The sequence below is a fragment of the Falco peregrinus genome, chromosome 6, assembly GCF_023634155.1.
Source record: "Falco peregrinus isolate bFalPer1 chromosome 6, bFalPer1.pri, whole genome shotgun sequence".
Classification (NCBI taxonomy): Eukaryota; Metazoa; Chordata; class Aves; order Falconiformes; family Falconidae; genus Falco; species Falco peregrinus.
The window spans coordinates 43,363,065-43,384,732 of record NC_073726.1 but is presented as its reverse complement, the minus strand read 5'-3'; the positions used below and the strand labels follow the sequence as shown (position 1 = coordinate 43,384,732).

At 41.3% G+C, this 21,668-nt stretch overlaps 1 protein-coding gene across 1 annotated transcript in view; it reads left to right on the top strand.

Annotated features, from left to right (window-relative positions):
• The window catches only part of PDZRN4 (PDZ domain containing ring finger 4), a 251,054-nt gene extending 241,249 nt beyond the window's left edge, over positions 1-9,805 (top strand). The window contains exons 9-10 of the mRNA XM_055809103.1: positions 1,148-1,264; positions 8,037-9,805. Of these exons, the coding sequence (XP_055665078.1) occupies positions 1,148-1,264; positions 8,037-9,563 (1,644 nt within the window). The 3' untranslated portion in view covers positions 9,564-9,805. The remainder of the gene's footprint in view (positions 1-1,147; positions 1,265-8,036) is intronic.
• Positions 9,806-21,668: the final 11,863 nt, after the last annotated feature.

Below are 21,668 nucleotides of genomic sequence, written 5' to 3'. Positions count from 1 at the left end.
CTTTGAATTACTACTTGCTACTTTGGTGTAACTTTTCTGACGGGTATCTGTGGCCAGTCCTCTTCTGGCTTTGAGGCAGTGGTACTTCTGCTGTAGCTGTTGGCCTTTGTTACGTTTGCTCTTGCTGTTTTGGGGCATGAATAGTTGGTACTTTTGTAGTTGTCTAATGCTGAGACTTCTACCTTTTAGCATCTTTTTGTCACCTTCCTCCCCTGGTTCCTTCACCAGTAACAAAACAGTAAGTGCTTCCTTCTGCTACAATCTCATCATTGTAGCCAGGAGCACCACTGACCAGTATTTTCCTTTTTGATGCAGTGTGCCATCTGGTAAGGGATTACAGATACAAATGGATGTGTGCCAGGTACACACATGTGCACAATGAACAAACCAAGAAGAATAGTGGTTTAGGCCAGGGGTGCCTGTTTTATCAGTTCAGAAAGATGTGAAGGGTGCAAAGTGGGTGCAGGAAGAGGATATACTCACTTGACAGAAAAGATAGCATCCCCTCCTGTCCTTCTGCAACACTGTCTTCACCAAATGTCAAAGGGAAAAAAAACAAATGGGTAAGCCTTGCTTCCAGGGACACTGTGAGAGCAAAAATAACCTCCCTTCAAGTCACCACATCTTTCTGTCATCCTTTTCTGTTTGTTTGTTTACCTGAAAGATCAATGGGAAAATGGTGATAGAAACACAACATAAGGTTTCTATTGAGGTGGCAGCAGCAGGGCACAGTGCTGGGATGGAGGTTGTTAGAGGAAAGAGCCTGGTTGCCTCCTGGCCCTATTAGTAATGTTGCCACTCTTTCAGCACAGGGGCTCTCGGCAGTAATGAGCATGACAGCTTCAGGATTATGTGCTATGCCTTTCATACCTTTTGAAAGGAAATAATGTCTGTGCTGTGCAGTCTCCTTCATTATGAGAGAAAATCAGTCATACTGTTTCAAGAAAGGATAAAAGGCATAAGAGTCCCATGGTTTTTTATCCTTCTTTTTCTTCTTCTCTTTCTGAGATGCGAACTCCTACTGCCTGGCTTTCTGAAGAGAATCATTAGAATAAAAAGAACTAGTCAAGCATTGCCATTTGGGTTTATCCCATTTTAGCATGTGTCCTTGCTAACATAATATAATGTACTAATGTATTCTTTGCAGCTGGAGGAAGGGTGGCTGGATGATGAAAGGAATGAATTCTTAGAGGAGTTAAACTTGGAAATGTTGGAAGAGCAGCATAATGAAGCGATGCAGTACACAGCCAATGAGGTGGAGCAGGTAGGATAACTACTAAACATATCATTGAAATTTTGCTAGGTATACTGTTTTGTTAAAGGAGAATGAAATGGTATGCTATAAAATAGAGTCAAAGTCAAAGAAATGCTGTGATTTCCATCACACTGTAGGTAAGGAAAAGGAGAACAATAGATGCTTAGGCCCAGTACAGTAAGCTAGCAAACAATTTAGGAGGCTGTGATAAGTACAGATTTCTCATTTTCTCTGAACTCTCAGAATAATATTGCTTTTCTTCTTTAATTCTGAAGTGTTTGGGGTTTATGTTACTATATTTTACGTCAAGTGGTTTTAATGAATTGTATCAGTGTAGCACCTCGAGCTCTGAGCTGGGATAGGTGCCCTTCTTGTTGTATGCATGCAAGGTAAGAGCCAGCCCTTGCACCACAGGGCTTGCAAAATAAGATGGAAGAGGTATTTAAAGTAAACAACAGGTGTTTTGATAATACAAGTGTATTTTTCTTATACCGACAGTGCACAGCTCGGCATTTGTTTTGTTAATGGAGACAAATAAGCATATTGTTAGCATAGTCTCAGCTTGCTGCTATCCTGACTTTTACCTGCACACTGCTTATGTGCTATACACAGTGTGACTGGCAAAAATGCATGTGCACTCCCAGCCATACAGTTTCATCAGGGATGGGTCTTCTCAGTTGTACTTTATGGTGGAAGGCATAAGTGACCTTATCCACTCCTGGATCAGATGATCTGTCAGCATACACACTGTGTGGAGCCAAAGAAATAAAATCCAACTTCATCTCTTGGCTTCTACAGATGCACGGCTGGTGAGAAACTGTTCTTCCACCCACGGAAATTTGTGACTTACAATTTTTTCCCCATTCTGAATTGCTCGAAAGCAGAGCCTAAGGCATTTTTCTTGGAAGGGAAGAGAGGACTGTGAGAGCCTTCCTTCTTCAGCCTCCCTCCAAGGCAGTTTATTTGGCCAACAAGAGACTTGGCTTCAAATACCTGACTGCCTGGTCCACACCGGGACCCTGAACAGGCATCTAACCTGTTTCCTCCTCACCTCCCCTCCAGCCTTGACACTGAGGTATTGACTAGGTGATAGCTCCTATTAAAGCTCTTCACCATAATAAGTTAAATATTCATTGGGACAGAGACGCTAACAGAGTAAGTCAATTATCTGGAATATGCTGTATCAGATTACAAATCCTTGATTTTATAACCATTAGTTATTTACCCAAAATGAAATAACTCCAGGGTCAGAGGTGAAAGGAGCCTTGCAACAGGATTTATAGTGGCCTTTTAGTTATGACCCTTTTTTCCACACAGTGAGCCAAACCTGTTTGCCAGGTTAAATGTGCTTACTTCTGCACTGCTAGCTACTTTGAAGTGATATTTAGCATCTTGTTTAATTTTTTAACCACAAATTTCATCTTTGATAGCAAAAGATTTCCTGTCAGAAAGAACACTTGTTCTTCACAAAGCAATTTCCATTGCACAGTGACATTTTCACACAAACCCCCACTTGTGGTACAAGTTCTTGAGCAGGTTTATCTGCAAACCCCTACTAGCCCCTCACACAGCATGTTGGGATCTCTGAAATCACTTGACAGTTGTGACCTTCTACTCCCAAGTTCTTGTCAAGCTTTGGCTTTTGACTGAATTTGGGTTGTGGATGGTGTTATTGAACAGTGGTGTTGTGTGAAGTGGTTTCACAGAACCCACTGAGATATTTTTATTCCCTATTAGGATCTTATACTAACAATATTTTTCCCCCCATTGAGATTTTATATTACTGTAGGAGAGAGCTACACTTGAAAAAATTATGGTCACTTGTGCTCTGTTGGCATCTGATGTTTAGGTTGCTTGAAGTAATTCTGGGACAGCCAGACATTTCTTTGCCCTTCTGATGAGTAATCGAATCAACCAAATGCAGCTTGGTGTGTAATGGGGCGTCAGTAATTTGTGACAGCTGCTGTCTCTCTAGACTCTGTGTAGTGACTTGGCAAGTCAGAAAACTGGTTCTTTACTCCTTGTTAGTCTGGGAAACCTAGCAGTTTCCTGAGGTGAATCACGTAATCCATTGGAGCAATGAAACTGCTCTCATTGCAGCTGCCAGTGGCCAGGCTGAGTATCTTCAAGCTCCCTGGGTGGCCATGGAGACACTGCTCCAATGCCAGTCTTGATTTTTGTGAACCGAAAAATACTTCTCTGGCTTCATTATCACCTGTCGTCATGATTCTTGTGAGCTGCAGGAATGAATACACACTATAGCAGAATATCCTTCCAAATATGAGTCTGTTTAACAGAATTTTAACATTTACTGTGAGCTGTCACAGAAAAATTTGGTGCAGTTTGTAACAGAAGAATCAAATTAATAGTCATGTATTTTTATATGTTTTTGAGCCACTCTATAGAATTCAGTCAAGAATTGTATCTTCTCTGTATAGAATAGTCCAATAAACCTCAAGGAAAGATGTAATTCTCCATTTTTTATAACTCATTGTATTCCTTCCCCTTTATGGCATCACGGTTCATTGTGCAGCAGAGATAACTTTTCAGAAGAATACCATACATTTGCCATGCGGAAATTCTTATCCAGTATCATGGAATATATCAAAACCTATTAAGAATAGAAAGAATTGGATTTTTAAAAAAAATCATTCTAGTTGAAATGCAGTGAAAATATCTGGGGGAAATTCTTTTTTGAGAGGAGCCTGTTTTAAAAGAACAGCATTGTTTGCAGAAGAGCGTTTTCCCTTCTATTGTACCACTGAAAACAATCCCAATCTTCACTCGTGGCTGGAGTACCTCGTGGTTAGCCTGCCACCAGAGATTCCTCTCACTGTGGTCAGTCTCCCTCTCACGGACCAGAGAACCCAGCAGTTATGTTTATTAAAACCTTCAACTGAATGTCACTGCCCTCAGACTTCAGTAGCAGTCTGGGTTTGGAGTCACAATATACATCGTAAGTTGTAAAAGGAGAATAGGACAGTGCCTGAATTCCTGGAAGATTAGCCATTTTATAGGCATGAATGCTTTGCTGGAGCTGAAATGCAGAATCTTCTGAGGTTCTTTTATTGCTTGATTGTACACACTGCCAGAATCACATTCTTATTATCTGAGTTGTTACTGCAAAGATGAGGTCTAAGGAGCCCTTTGGTATTTCAAACAGAAGTCATTGTAGAAGAGATTGACAACATAGGTTTGAAACAAACACTTTGTTTGAAATAGATGATAGATAACACGGACAAAAGCAATACACTGTCAGTTGGAGACTCTGGTTTTTTTCCAGAAGGGACTTAACCTGGAATTAGGGTTGCTACCTTTCAAAATAAAATTAAAATAATCTTATATGATAAAAGACTGCTCAGTCTGCATGTGTTGAGGAGCTCTGGCAAGCATGACAAGTCCAGGACAGAAATTCCAGGGGCTGCCTTACTTGAATAACAATGTATTTTTAAATAAATTTATCTCAAAAACATGCAGTATAATAAATAAATGTATTACTTTCCATTTTCTTAATTGAGCTATCTGCAAGTATCCACATACCGGGGAAAGATTTAATGTGATACAGATGTCTGCTTTAGTTTGAGAGGAATCTGACTGTATAGGCACTTGTTTCTTCCTGACAGGAAGGGCAGCCCAAAATGACTACCTGACATTCAGATGCCTGTACTACAGACACTTATATCTGGTCACATCAATCCCTCCTATCTGATTTCTGTTAGGATGGAAAGATGGAGTTTGTTTTGTGTGCATCTTTTTGTGTGTGTGTTAATTATGGATGGTGTAACTTAGAGTAGGTGGCAGCATATTGTATTCACTCAGTCTAAATCAAGTGGAAGTTGAAGGAGCAAAGTTTAAATTGTTGCTAAAGGTGGTGTGGAAAACAAGAGCCACTAATTTTGAAAGCGTTGATTATGTAGGCCCAAACTGTAAAGTCTGTCTCCAATACCTGTACAAATAGATACATTAAAGGATTCTTTTCATAAGTGCTCAAATATATGCTTTTGTGGTGTGGCACCATACTGGAGACTTCAGAGGAAGCATCATAGAGCTCAGCTCCTGTAAGCTGTGTAACTGTGCTAACACATTATGGATAAGCCACCTATTTAGGGAGTTAAGATGGCTTTAGTCATGTGGATGCAAGTTGTGCTGTGTCACTTACCCTCAAGGTCAGAGAGCAGATCCTGGCTCTCCTCATTTGCTAGTGTGAATGCAGCCCTGCATTTGGGACAGGCGTCCAAATTCCTGGCTGTGCTGCAGGATGGCCCTCCCAATGTCCGGTGGACCTGTTCTCCCTTGTGTCAGTAGTTAAATATTTTCCAGAGCAGTGAGAAACATGAGTTGCACAGTGCAGTGGCCAGCGTGCAGTGTAGGAGACCCAGACTGGAGTCACTTCCCTGCTGAAAGGTTTAGGGGCAGAGGAGGTCACTAAAAGCTGGAGCAGCTCCAGAGCAGCTGAGAGAAGGAACCTGAATAGCTTATGTAGTGGCGCTCACCTGTAGGAGGTAAACTAGAAAAGCATGAAATTAAACGTAAATCTCCAGCATTCCTGGTGAGTGCCCTGGCCACTTGGCTGGTTGGGGTGCTCTTCTTTGTGGTTACTCTTGATTTTCTTGAAGAATTCTCTGGATATTGGAGTTTTTTTCTGAGTAGAATATGACATTTTGGAACTCTTAAAAAACAGGTGATGTGGGAAAACACTGAGTTCCCACCACTTCTCCAGCTGCTTCTGAAAAAGGAACTAAAGTGTTGCAGCCACTTTGGAAAAATATAAGAGCCTTAATAAGAAATTGTCTGATATACTTTAAATACCTCCACAGTAATGAAAAAGCTGAGGAAAGAAAGAATAGATAAATTGCAATTCTAGAACAATTCTACAATAGTTAGTTATTTAGAGTGTTATTGGTACTACTCTTCATATTGCTTCTTCCTGTGACAAGAAGATACCCTTGCTTTCTAAGCAGGTAAGTACAAAGATCTGAGAGGATCTCAGATAGGGAAAATACGTACCATTTAATTTTTAAAACCTGCAGGATTTTCATGAAAGTCTCCCTTTGTCCCTTGCAATTTCAAAATCTAGTTTCTAGAAAATTTGGACCGACCCTACAACATCAAGAAACACTGAACATGATCCCTTGAATAACACTGAATACATTCTGTCTCATGATGTTTAAATTCTAGGAGAGAGTTTCTCCCAATTTGGGGAGAGTGAGAGATACTAATTGGCACATTACCAATGTGGCTGCCAAAGCTACAATGAGAATTATACATTTATTGTGCATTTTGTTATCAACTGCACATTGTATGTGCAAAAGGATAAGTGTAAATGTATGCTATGATTTTAAAAAAAATTTCTTTGCAGGTCTTGTCTGGCAACAAATTGTTAAAACATGTTTTCAGAAATTTTTAACCTGTCTGTCACAGACACTGAATTCTCTTGGAGTTTTCTTTCTTCCAATATTTATTTCATTCCACTATTACATTGCATTTCAGTGGTGGAGGTTATTTTTGTTTTTCTGACACTAGGCCATTATTTTTTCTTAACAATTGAAGAAAGGAAACCAGATGAAGGGGGTGTGTGATCGTGAGGTACACATGAAGAGAGGAGAAAGGATGAGACAGGAGACACATTTTCATCCTGTTTTACTGTCTGTCAAAGTAGAGAAAAAGGGAATTATGACAGTAGCCTCTTTGAGGTTTTTCCTTTCACTGGGTGCACTGTACCTCTTTTCTCCCTTGATTATTACCACCATTATACATAATTATGCAATTATACCTCCTAAAAGAAATGGCATTTGGTCAGTACTGTGTGCACTTAGGTGTTTGGCAAGCAGGCCACATAAGCTGCACTCTGCCTGATTCTTTGCTTATCCAGTTTGAAAAACAGAAAGTGTCTGTCTCTTCAGAGAGGTATTATCTCACATTCTTTGAGAATATAAACAGGTTGAAACTATAAATAGGTTAGGTACAATGAGTGGAGTGTGAATTAAAAAACAACAGCCTAAAAGCTTGACATTATGCCCATGGCAAGCACTCAGTGTTATTCTACACTTAATGGTAAAAGGCTGGTTTTATTTCTAAGGAACATAAACTGTAACTAGCGAACAAAAATAGTCTCCAGGGATGCAACAGAAAAGTCTACTTAAGCAATATCCTAGAATTCAAAATGAACAGTCTTTTGGAAAAAGGCTACCAAAACCCAAGAAGTGTGGTAGAGGGCCGTGGAGGTGTGGAGGGTGTAGTGAACAGGCTAGCCCTCCGCAGGCTTCAACCCCTCCCCTCCCCCCCATCTCATGGAGCAAACAAGGAGTTAAGAAAAATGTGTAGTCTTTTTGCACCCTCCTAGATTGTACTAGTCATTGTTTGATTGGCTGCTTGCTCTATGTTTTTTAAGCGATACCAGTGCTGAAACTTTTTCCCAAGTTTGAGAAGATTTCAGCTCCACCCGTCTCTGGCCATAATCCAGAATCAAAAACAGTGTGCCATCTGGTGATCATTATCTTTAAGCACTGCAAGAGAGGGCTTAGCTAGAGAGGGAAATATTTCTTTCCGGACTTTAGAATATATGTCACTAGTGCTGTAATTCATCTACTTCACTCGGCATGGCCACCACAGCATGACTCTCAGAAACGTTTAAAAGCTGTGAGCAGAAGGACTGCTGTTTAGCGATCTCTTTTAATTCAGCTTAAATCAGATACCAGCTGTTTAAGAAAAACAGAGCTGGAAAATATTCTCATGTAATATGGTCTGCATTTGATAATAATTTTCTTTCCTCACTTTTTAGCCAAAGAAACATGAAGAGGAGGATGGCACTACAGACACTGCAACCTCATCATCCAACAATCACGAGAAAGACAGCGGGGTGGGACCTACAGATGAAAGTCTGCGTAATGACGAGAGCTCAGAGCAAGAAAATGCACCTGAGGAGCAGAACAGCGCTACCCTGCAGAGCAAACGGGAGCTGGGCCACAGCCAAGATACATTAGAAAGCGTTGAGCTCCAGTGCAATGGAAGTTTTGTGTCTGGGGAATACATTGAATCTGATTTCGTAGGAAACCCAGAGGAGGAATGTGAAAGGTTTCGGCAGCTGTTGGAACTGAAGTGCAAGATTCGGAACCACGGGGAGTATGACCTGTATTACTCAAGCAGCATGATAGAGTGCAACAGAAGAGAGCAAGATGGAGTGGAGCATGAGCTGCAGCTACTCAATGAAGAACTGAGGAACATTGAACTCGAATGTCAGAATATTATGCAAGCTCACAGGCTCCAAAAGGTGAGGGATCAGTACGGAGACATTTGGGCTTTACATGATGAAGGGTTCAGGAATTATAACACCAGCGTAGATGTACAAAGAGGCAAACTGGATGACATCATGGAGCACCCTGAGAAGTCTGACAAGGACAGCTCCAGCGCCTACAACACGGCCGAAAGTTGCAGGAGCACTCCACTGACAGTGGAGCGATCCCCTGATAACTCTCTCCAGAGGATGATCACCATAACCAACAGGAAAAACTTGAGGAGCACAATCGTGGCTAATCAGTCATCCTCAGGACAAAGCAGCAGGGAGACAACCTCAGCCAAAACCAAACCCACTGAGCAAAGCAGTGCTGCTGAGAATGCAGAGCTGGCATCAGAAAGTGGCAGATTCACAGACCAGGAAAAGCAGAGCAGTGAGCACATTCCCTACCTGTCTCCATATCACAGCTCTTCTTACAGGTATGGGAATATACCTGCTCATGCAAAGCATTATCAAAGCTATATGCAACTGATCCAGCAGAAGTCTGCAGTGGAGTACGCCCAAAGCCAGCTCAGCCTGGTGAGCATGTGCAAAGACTCGCAGAAGTGTGCAGAGCCCAAGATGGAATGGAAGGTGAAAATACGGAGTGATGGGACGAGGTACATCACAAAGAGACCAGTTCGAGACAGAATCCTGAAGGAACGTGCCTTAAAAATTAAAGAGGAGCGCAGTGGGATGACGACAGATGATGATACAATGAGTGAGATGAAGATGGGTCGCTACTGGAGCAAAGAAGAGCGGAAGCAGCATTTGGTGCGAGCTAAGGAGCAGAGGAGGCGGCGGGAGTTCATGATGAGGAGCAGGCTGGAGTGTCTTAAGGAAAGCCCACAGAGTGGCAGTGAGGGCAAAAAGGAAATCAACATTATTGAACTGAGTCACAAAAAGATGATGAAAAAGAGAAACAAGAAAATCTTGGACAACTGGATGACAATCCAAGAACTGATGACTCATGGTGCTAAATCTCCAGATGGCACAAGAGTGCATAATGCCTTTTTATCAGTTACTACTGTATGAATGCAACTTTCTGAGAGTATACTACCAGTTTAGGTAGAGTACAATTGCCTCGTTCAATGTGGCATTTTTATATATTTTGTGACTGTTTATAGTTTGACCTTTTTTGTAAGCAAAATTACCTGGTAATTTTTCATTTGTTTTTCATATACTGGTACCTTCTTTATCTGGCAGTCTTTCTCTATCCTGCAATATATTCATATTACTCATTTGTAGAAAAAAAAAAAAAAAGAAAAAAAGAAAAAGAAGAGCAAAAAAAAGTGGAGAAGCCAATTAATTTCTTAAGCTAATACATATCCTGTAAGTTAAGATCTGGCTTTATTTCTCTGGTTTTCTTTTTTCTACTTTAGTAACAATACAATACCAAAACAACATGCTTTATACTATATCCTTGGCTTAACAAGTTTTGAAGCTTTACATCTTAGATTGCATCTGTTTATAAGTCATATGCCACATCCCATCGTATAGATAAGAATGACATTTTTCCAACTACACATTGTACAGCACATTTAATCTGTAAATTGCAATTGTATTTGTCCAAGTAAAGTGTAGGTGGGCAATTCTCCTGTGTTATGTAGTGGCATTGGTCATGTAGCTGGGCAGTACGTGATAATTGTGAAGATGAAAAAGAAATAAATTATTGCTTATCTTTAAGGAAAAAAAAGTCAGGAGTTCTTTGATTTAAGTTGTGCAGATGCCTTTAAAGGATGAGTCATTTCATTATGCATGATACTTACAGCGTACAGAGATTTCAAGAACATGGGATACAATTCCATAGACTAGTTCTTATGCATTAGCTTTTCATTTTGCTAAAACACGTAGGAGTGAATTTTCTGGTCTTTCTGGCTTTTTCTTACCTTCTATTATTATTATTTGATTGGATTATTCACTGATATATTACTGTGTTGTGTGCTGTCAGGTAACTACTATGGGTCTTTTCCCTGGCTGAGCTTCCTATTTGTTCTGCACATACAGAACATAACAGAGCATATGTTATCTTTGAGCCAGATACCATGCAAGAAATATCAGCAGTGGCTGTCACTGATATTTTCATAGAAGGTGAGTTAAGGAAAAACAAAGAATGAAAGACAGCTAAATGAGTTAGGGGTTTAACTTTGTTGTTCAGGAGCATCCAGCTTTTAGATGAGCCCCAGTGGGAGCTGGCTGGGGCTCAGGAGCAAGGGCAACTTGCTGTCTGGGTCCCTGATGGGGTCTCTCTCTCTCCATACAGGAGAGGCACCTTGGGCATCTTCTGAGCTGCCACTACTGGCAGCCCAGTGAGTTACGGCAAGCTGGTCTTGGGCAGTCAGTTGGGTCAAAGACTTTGCCTAATAGTCCCATTTATACTGTCCCTGTGCATGACTCACAGCGGTTCTTAAATGACTGAAGTGCTTTGATAGCAGGATTAGGTGCTGAAGTCACTTGGCATCAGGCCTTAAAAGATATGCTTAAAGATGCAGAAAGACATATTATGGTATTTCCAAATTAACTAACTCTGGAAATCAGTCATTTGTTTTCTAACCACTTTTGGCATCAGTAGGCATTGGCAGTGCTCTCTGCATCTCCAGGAATGTCAATACCATAAGAACACTGCTTCCCAAGTGCTTAGGAAAATTATACCACTGACAGTTTACAGTCTGATAATCAGAAAATTCTCTCCACCAGACTCAGGAAAACATCACGCTAAATCCTCACTAAACGTACACCTGTTCATGCACAATGAAAAATACTTCCACTGTTTCCTGTTAAATTAGAAAAGGTGTGGAATCCAGAGCCAGAAAGGATCATGGGGCGATACAGTATTACTTGAAGGGGCTGTTAGCAGATTGTCCCTCCAGCTGAGCCAGGGACTTGTCTTTGACCAACCCAAGTCATCTAAAAAGGTACACATTCTTCTGGAGACGTCAGCATAGAGTTTTGGCTGTTTTCCCTCATTGCGTTCCAGTGATCACACTCGTAAAAGCAGGACTTATTCCTAACCAAGAGTTCAGCTGCCATCAGCTCCAGATAATGGCTACTGTTAAGCCTTTCCCTTGGACACAGTACTTACTGTTTTCTTCCCATTATTAAATCATGACTCAGAGCTCCTCTCAGACCAACTATGGTGACACCCAAATTCAGAGAACATGTAAAAGTAATAAGATTATTTCATTAGTGAGAAATAGAAGTAGGAAAATCCATGTCTAATTAGAGAAAAAAAAACCAACTGGATGGGCTGGGGTAGAGTTAAGTAATAGAGAATAGTTAGAGAAACAAATAAACTATATTTATAGTGACAATATATTAATAGGCTGTAAATGGAATGCATCCAAATCTGAGGAGAGCTGTCAAAACCTAGTGAGAGGCAAAGAATGAGAGGTGCTACAGTAATACTGCTGGTAGCACACCATGATATGGTTTCTAGCTTGGCACAGGCCTGCCAGAGCCCAGCCACCTTCTTCCTCCTCCACCTGCTGGAATCAGCACATCCTGCCCAATCCTTAATCTGGGGATTTTCCCCCAGCACATGGTTTTCTCTCCTTTTTTCCTTAAATACAGTTATTAAGTGACATTTCCTTTCTTCCCTAAGCAGTCTTTGGGAGAGGTGTTGTGGTTTGCCCTTATGAAATGCCTCAATCATCCCAGCTAGCACAGAAAATAAACATGCGACCTCAGAGTGGGGCTGCAAGGCTGCCCAGGGTGGTGATGCAGAGGGGCTGAGTGTTTTACTGCTCACTGCTCTCAGCTGGTTTCTCTGCAGGGCAGGACCTGGTGTTGCACTCCCTTATCCCAGCAGTTCTTTATCAGTGAAATCCAAGGCTGACATCACACATGCAGTTTATTCCTGCATATACTTTTTTCCAAATGTCATAATTTTAAATGAGGAAAATAACATTTTAGCACCAAGGCAAATTAAAAGAGAAGAAACAAAATACATTTCATGTTGTCATAAATCTTTAAAGAAAAAAGACTTTTTTGTTGTGAGAACTATTTTTTCATATGAAGGAACATAAAAATAAAAATTTTCCAACTGGAACAAGACCAGACCTTGATTAAGAGGGTTCTTTGCAGCTCTGGGATAAAGGGCAAAAGGCAAGGAAGAGGAGCTGCAAAGTTGTGTTACCATGGCCACTTCACTGCTGGGGAAGGAGTTAATGTCACAGTCATACCCCAACCCTGGTACCCAGCCGAGACCAGCAGGAGGTAATTTTTCCTTTGAAGCCAGCAAGATGGCCTTGTAAAAAGAGTTACCTTGTGTCACTTGATAAGTGTATTGCCAGCTGATTTAGGAGTCTTGCTCACCGTAAGTAAGGTTAAAATCTGTGGAATCCCTGGATCTTCCTCTCCAATGTAAGTATCCTTAAAGGGAAAATGATATTTTTGGTGTGATCATGACAAACTAAGCGTATTGGATCAGATTATTACATTTTTCAGAAGAAAGAAACTGTTAACACTGTCTGAATTGAACGAGAGCAATAAGAGATTAAATCTAGTCTGTGCTTGATGCAATGCCCTGTAAGAGTGCTGCAAGGATCTCGGAAGAGATTATACAGCAACTTCAGCATTATGCTTTCTGAACTTGTGGGGATTGAATTATTCATTAATATCACGATGCCTGACTTTTTCCTTTTTTTTAATTTGAATAATGTTTTTTTCCAACCCCCAATTCTTGGTTGGAAATTATAGAATAGCCCCCTTGGTGTGTGACAGGGCTTCCATGCTAAAATACTTCCTGACAAAAACTGGAATTACTCCAGGTTTTGTTTTACTTGGGTTCCTAACCTTTAAGCTGCTAATCACAAACACATATGTGCTAAGTGCTCTATTAATATCCATTTTATGGGCCTACTGCTTTTTCAGAGCATTAAATGCTCTTGAGGAGCCAGGGTAAAATGAATGCGATGGGGACTGGCATTTGGCTGAAGCAAAACAGAGCAGCTGTCATAGATCTGGTGGTGTTACTCTCGGAGAGAGGCTGGTTGGCTAATGCTTGCTGGAGGAGAAGGGATATTGCAGGGGGATCATGAGCAAGTTGTTTTTCTTTACCTGCCTTTGCTCTGAAGCACGTTTCTTTGGAGAAAGAACACTCCCCTTGGATGGTTATTGGTGCATTTGTAAGGCTAAGCACTTGGCTCACTTTTTAGTTACACATAACTGCATTGTGTATAGATTTTGCCCAGGTTTTCCAATGTCAATAATCTTGCCCTACTGTCAACTCCTACGTGGACAGATGACTGGCTTTGAATGGCACCTCTGAGACAAGGTGCAGCCTGGGGATTTGGGACACACATGGCAAGGCAGCCAGCTCAAGTAGTCCCTGGGCCCTTCTCAGGAGCAAGTGGTTCCTGTCCTGCTGGAGACGGGGTTCAGCTCTTGTGGCAAGAGCCTTCAGCTACGTACAGCTTTGCCACCTTCTGGCAATTAAGGATCTCAACTCTGGCCCAACTCATCTGGTTCCAAGCCAGGAAAAAATGGCATTTGTGTAGCAATTCAAAACATTGATACTACTGAGGATAAGAAATTAAATTATTCTACTTAGCTGGTGAAGACTGCTTGACAAACAAAAACTCTTTGGCCAGTGAGCCGCATTAGACAGATACTTAGAAATACACTTTTTGTTTGGTTTCGGGTTTTTTTCAAATAAGATGAAGTAGCTTGAAGGAAGGGGTCATCTCATACACCATCCTCATTGTGACAGCTGTGGGTAGTGGGGCTGCGCTACAGGCATGATATTGACTACTGATATGAACTGTGAAGTAAAGGTGACAATGAGGTTACATGCAGATGTATGTGCTGCTTTTCAAACTCACTAGACCGTGGGGAGGGGCAGAGCACAGGATCAAGTCCTCACTAACTCATTAGTCCATCTCATGCTGCTGTTCCATGTTGAAAGCTCCTTTGTTCAGTAAAGGTACGAAGATGACACAAAACAGTACCCGTTGGCATCCCAAAATCCAGGCATGACCATGTCATCCAGGAGATCAGGGGTGTTCCAGAACAGCATGTTCTGGGATGTACTCGGGGACCAGGGAAGGGCCATCAGCAATGTTTCACTGAGAAAATGTAGGCCTCCTCCCAGTCCAGACTAGTTTATGATCTAACTTTTTTGGTTTATATTTGGATTTTAAATGTGGTTTAAAATTTTAATTTCCTAGCTGTGTAAGCTCATGTTTCACTTTTAAGTGTCCATTCCTGCCTAGCTGCCTGCTCACTCTTTCTTTCCTTCTCTTTCTTTTTCTTTCTTCCTTTCTTCCTTCCTTTCTTTCTCTTTCTCTCTTTCTTTCTTTTTCTTTCTTTCCTTTTCTCTTTCTTTCTATGTCTCTCTCTTTTCCTCTTTCTTTTAGAAGCAAGACTTTTCTGAACTTGAAAGGTAATAAATATTGGAGGAGGGATTTCACTGAAAGAAGGATTTTTTTTTTTCTCACAGATAAGCTTATCAACACAAATGGAAACCCTTGTCTAACTCTTAACTGTAGGTTTTCATCTGTAGTCAATTTTAGGTGGTTTAGTTCATTTGGTACTTTTCCTATACCACTTAAAGCTCATTCTGCTGAAGTGCTGCAAATGTCTTTGGTGACGTCTCTGTACAGAGTGCATTTTTAAGCCTTGGAGGAAAGGAAGACCTTTTAAAACATATGTTCCCTTGTTTGTGAGACACACAGTAACATACAAAATGCATATTAACCCAAATGCTTTTATGATGAAGACAGTTGCTACAAACAGTAAATCGTGTTAATCTATGGATGTATACACAAAGGAATATTTCATTTTCTGTTGAATTTTAAGGACTTCCATTGCCCAAAACTCAATTTGAGAAGTAAGACATTGGTTCTACTCTTTTATTATATTTTAAACAAATCAGTCCCTAATTTTTTCTGCTCTTAGGCTGGTGCTAAAGCAGATTAGGAAAGTCTCTTTTGGCCTAGGAACAAAATGGTAAGCTTCAAATATTGCAACAATGTCTTATGTCAGTCATTTACTGAGATCAGGTGTTGGTCATCAAACCTCATAGCTTTACTTCATTGTCTTCTCTTGGAAATATCTGCACTGCAATAAGCATTGGACATGCTGTGGTATTTGTTCTTCCAGTACATTCCCAAAAGTGTTTAACTTATTGCTGAGCACTAGGAGCAAATCAAAGCTGACTTGTGGCTCCAGTCACAAAAAAAATGAGAGCACAGAGAATTTTAAGTATGAAGCAAATACAGGAAACTCTCATCTTGACAGTGGATAAGAAGCCAAAAGAAGAAAATTAAAATTGCATGATGAAAGATGAAAAGGTTGAAGTCACTGTTTTGACTAGTGGACCTTGCAGGAAAGGTATTTGAAGAAAGAATGAAATAGGAAGTTAAGCGGGTGAATATCACATAAAATTCACCACAGATCAAAATATTACTTTTTTTGCACATCAAAGGCAACCCTTTTATTTTCATAGGTTGTTTAACCCCACTGGCAATCTCTGCAATGCATAAATATTTTTGATGGCATGCAAAGTGTCTTCTTAATGGTGTATAAAGTGCTATATAGTGAGCAGGTTGAACAGTATAAATATTCATGTCAGCAAAGATGCTGTCAAACTCCTGAACTGACATTATATCAAAAAATGAAAAAAAGACAAGGTTATTCTGTTTTGTCAACTCCTTTTTCTCCCCTAGTGTGGGACCTGGCTGCATGGTCAGGGTAAAGAAATGCACCTGGAAGATTGTGTTTTGGTTCAGGTACAGGGAATTCAAATGAAAGCTCCTCAAACTCGACAGTTTAATTTACTTCTCTTAAGCTCTTTAATACCAAACTTATCAGTTCTCTCTGTTAGGCATTAACTTGTTAAATGAGTCTTAATTATACATAAGCAGATGGAGATTTGAATTAAAATTACCTTACACTCGAGTGGCTTTAGTTCATTACAACATATCTTCCTCTTAATCATTTAGGCAGTCTCATCATCTTTCATATAGAAAGTTATTAAAGTATTCTAATTTCCATATTTCTTCAGATACATCCACTATTAAATGGCACGTAATACACATTAGTTGGTGACTTATACCATGCAATAGTTAGTGAATTATTCATGTCAGTAACAATTTTTATACTTTTATGTCATCTGTATAATTTTATTTTAAAGGGTTTATATTTACAGAATGTCTCATATTTTACCTCATCTCAGTTTTCAACGCAAGGTTGAATGCCTCACCATTTTTGCTGGTATGAAAAGGAACAAAATCCACTCTGGTTTTTCACTCACATTGACTGAGGAACGAAAGTGGATCCAAAGTGGCTCCCACTCCCAGACAAGTGGATGTTTACTGGGTGCCTTGGAAAGGCTTGGGAAAGAGACAAAATTTCTAAAGAAAATCACAGGTAGTCTCCTTTTCTTTTATCTTGCTTTGTCAGTATCATCATCTCTGGATTCTCCAAAACCAAGATGCTCCTCAGGATTTTTCTGGCCCCCCAAATTAAAAGAAGGTTTTGCCTAAAGGGAGAAAATTATTGAAAACTTTTGCAGGTTTCAGTGTGCATTACCTCACCTGGCTGTTTAATTAGTCGTCTAGGTTAAGAGTTTATGTTAGCTCCAGGAATAGAGAGGAGACATCTCCAAAAGACAGCTGGTTTCCCTCTTTAGGAAAGGTATCCTGTGGAGGACACTTGTCCAGCTAATTCAGATTGGGCCTCTAACTTGTACGTAGCTTTAGCGGAGTGAAAAAAAAGTCTGTCTTAAATTATGTTAATGTCTTTCAAAAAAGGTATGGACAACAGGTAACTAGGTATGAAAACCTTTTTTTCCACTGTTTTTAAAGGCTCCTGAATGCATATGCTGAGAGAGTCATGTGTCTCTTTTAGACAGAGAGCAACACCAAGCAATTTAATCAACCGCTGCTATGTACCTCCTGGGTAAACTCAAGAAAGGATTGGACAAAAAGTGGCATTTGAGTTCCAGTAAGTAATTTACAGCCATTCACACAGGAAAGACCAGTGGGACTTTTCAAAGACAAAAGCATCCAATATTTCCTGCTAAAGGCATCAGACTATTCTCAGCATCCCTTTAGCTAATATATTAACCAGGTATCTTCAGTGTCAAATAATGGGTCTATAATACAGAACTAACTGTGTTATCTGGATGATGGAGAATGACAACTCAGCCAAAAGGCTGAGTCTGTACTGCAAACGCTGCAGCCATCATCAAGCAAAGGGACAAGAGGCTTTTGCAGAAATAAGATATTGCCATTTACATGAGTGTGTTTAAAAGGAAAGGAGATTCACAGCGTCCTGGGAGTCTCAGCAAGACACTTGGGCTATGCAACCATTTTACTGTCCAGCTCCTCTGGAAGCCTTGTTGCACTTTAGTGTAGACAGTTTTTTTCCGCCCATTCTCTGTTTAACCTCTTCATTCATGACCTGGCCAGTGTGGCAGAGTGTACCCTCAGCAAGTTTGAAAGGATACAAAACTGGGAAGAGTGGCTGACACACCAGCTGGTTGTGTTGCCGTTCAGAGGCACCTGGGCAGGCTGGAGAAATGGGCCAACAGGCATGTCCCTGCATGTGGGAAGGAATAACCCCCTGCACCAGTATATACTGGGGGCCAACTGGCTGGAAAACAGCTTTGCTGAAAAGCACCTGGCTTTCCTGCTGGACACCAAGTTGAACACGAGCCTGACTGCATCAACGGAAAGTGCTATATACAGTCCTGGGCTTGCCCACACAAGACAGACATGGACGTGCTGGACTGGGTCTAGTGAAGGGCCGCAAACATGATTTAGGGTCTGGACCAGCTGTCATAAGAAGAGAGGCTGAGACACCTGTGGCAATCCAGCCTGGGAAGAGAAGTCTCAGAGGGATCGAATCGATGTGTATAAATATCCGATGGGAGGGAAGATGGAATCAGATCGATCCCTCTCAGTGGGGCTCAGAAACAGAATAACAGGCAGTGACCAAAATTTGAAATACAGGAAAACCTGTCTAAATGGGGTGGGGGGTGGGGGGGGGGTGGGGGAACAACAAAAAAACCACCTGTCTGATGTGAGTGGTGAAACACTGGCGCAGGTTGCCCAAAGAGGTCAGGAAGTCTCCAGCCTTGGAGATACTCAAAACATGACCGAACACATCCATGAGCAACCTGCTGTAGCTGACCCCACTGTGAGCAGGGTGTTGGATGAGGTGAGCTCCAGAGGTGCCTTCCAGCCTCAGTGTTCTATGATTCTATGATCAGTGATAAATTACAAGCACAAAGCTTGTGAGTGCAGGTGAAACCAACAAGAGCCAGTCAGTCCTGTGGGCTGTATAAGTCATCAAGTTGCTTTGGCTCCTGACTGCAGCTCACACACACAGAGCTTTTGTCACATTTTCTGTATGAAATCCAGCCCATTCCTTTCAAAAGATGAAATTCAGCAGTATACTGAAGGATACCAGCAGCACCGTTCCAGAGCATGTGACCTCATCAACAAGCAAAGCCCATCTTATCCCAGTCCATATCTCCACAAGGATGGTTGAATTAAGTCCCCAAACGCATAGTCCTGGGGCTTCTGGAACAAAACATTGTATTTTCAGGGTGGTTTGTCTTTTTTTTTCCCCACAGGCAACCTGCAACCACTATGTGAACATAATGTTAACTAATTGCATCATATTAGCAGTTTGACATTGCATCTTACTAATGCTTGTTTTTCCAGGATATAGAGTAGAAATATAATCATATTAACACTCTGAAAGCAAACACAGAGGTGGTATAAATTGTTAATGCAATCTTCTTTTAAGCAGCTTGTTTGAACAGTGCATTGGTGTGTGAGAAAATGCCAGCCTCTCAGTCTTTCCAAATAGTGCAGTGCTTGCAGTCCACTGTAGAATAAATGTATACGTTCTGTTTAAGGTAACAGATGTTCATCTGCTGTATGTTCCCAGGAGCACCCAATCTTTTGCCTGCATTCTGCTACCATTTGTCTGAGACCCACCTGTGAGCCAGCGCAGCATTTTCTTAGACACAAGGTTGCCCCGCTGACATGTCATGTACAAAAATGGTGGGGTTTGTTGACGTATATTCCTGTAAGTCTTTCTCTGTTTTCCCTTCCTATGAGTAGGACCATTAATTCTTCTGACTTGCATCATCTGACTGAAAATGGCAGCCTCCATGCAGAAATGCTGCAAAGCTGTTTGGATTCTTCAAACTCTGAAGATCAGCATTTAAACCAACTAATTAAGTTTTCTGCTTGCTGCCACTGAAAGCCTCAGTCAGGTATAATTAAAACTGAGCAGCAGATGACAGCAGTGGCATTTGTCAGAATCATCCAGTGGTTCAAATACCAGTTCTGACAGAAATGTCAGGCTGATAACACTCCCATCTTCCCCATGCATGCCAGGAAAAGCAGGAAGAACTTTTATTATATATGCCTGACCGATAACCTTTATGAATCCCAGAACACCAAATGCAACACACAAAATTTCATTATCCTAACAGGGGATGCTTATTTCCCATGAAGTAAAACCTGCAGCTCCTTGGGCTTCCTCGTAGTGTCTGCACCTTTTGGGACACCCTTTTAGAAAATCAAAGAGGAAAAAAAACCCTCATCCTGAAGTATGGATGACTCCAGCCTCGCAGACAGCTAAGCTGGAAGGGATTCCTTAGAGGGTTAATGAGCTGAAACCAAATCAACATATTCCTTATCCAGAAAGGGCAAAGCCATAACAGGGCTGTGTAAGCTATCCTTGAGCTGTACAGAAAGGTGAGGAGACAGAATCCTTTCTGCACAGACTTTAAATTGAACTGTTATTGCTAAAGATCACAGAACAGCAGAGTAAACAACACAGACAGCCGAGAACAAATGAACAGGGAAAAATTACTTCTGAAAACATTTTGAGATTACATTTGCTGCAGCTTCATACGCAGGTTTCCCCTGTTTTGTCTCTTCAGTTTTGCCAGCACATTTATAATATGCTCTTCCTGCCACTCTGTCTTTCTGGCTTGAGAGTACGGCCATTTTCTTCTTTTTCTCCCCCCACCCCTCACCCCTTGTTTTAACTAAATGGAGAGCAAAAAGGAGAACACGTGGGAAGGGGAATCAGTGGCACTTTGAAGCGGTAGCCGTGCCAGTGTTGTCTCAAAGTCCCTTGGCTCTGCTCTTGCCTGTAGCGATTGCGTGCTGTCTGCCTGTTGGCCAGAAAGCAGCCCTCGTCCCAGCAGCCCAAAGGGAAGGCACCTGCCGGTTGTGCCTTCTTCGCAGTCCCCAGGGGAAGAGCCATGCAGTGGGTGGCCCAGCGCCTTGGCCTGAGGGTGCTGAGCTGGGGCAGCGGGGTGAGCAGGGTGCTGCTGCTGCTTATCATTCCACTGGGCTGAGGCAGGTCCGTACAACGCGAGCTGGCTGCAGGGAGCAAGTAGCTGTGAAGTGGAGGTGCATGTTGCAAATGCCTGAGTGGGCTGCTCGGGATTTTTACTTACTATAACTGAGCTGCAAAGACGTGACAAACCATTAAAAATAAGCTTGGACGCTGCTATTGAGCAATAATTATCTTATGGTCACAAAAGAAACCACCAGCCCTAATACAGTTTTTAAAATGTTGTATTTGTAGAGGTGAAACTGATCGTTTACTCTTCTGCTTCACTACTCTTACCATCAGGAAAATAATTTCTCCTGGCCATAGTCATGCCTGAGGCCATGTTTTGATGTTTTGCCTGAACTGTCTTGAGAGGTTTTCCTCCTGGGGATGTGCAAATATTTCATTATATTGCTTTTTTGTATGGCTGGTGAGCAGGTTCTTATCCCATCTACCCACAGGAGAACTTGTATTATTACCTCAGCTCTGCAGCAGTTTGGATTTGCAGACAATGATCTGTGATCTGGTCGGGATCGGTGTTTCTCTATTCGTGTCAATCTCAGCAGACCACGTCACACTGTGCCACACACTGAATGCAAGGGCATCGTATTCCGCCTGAGCTCTTTCCTTAGTAGTAAGTAATCAAAGAACATTTACACTTTTCCTTTCTTTTGACCTTTATGAGATATGTAGGCACCTTAATCAGGATGTTTTGAGATGAGAGCAAAGTCTGGAAGGATTCTATTCTGGGATGTAAAGGTCTCAGGGATCATCCTTAGTATTTGTGGCAGAACTGCAACAAAATTAACATATTACAACAGATTGTGTCAG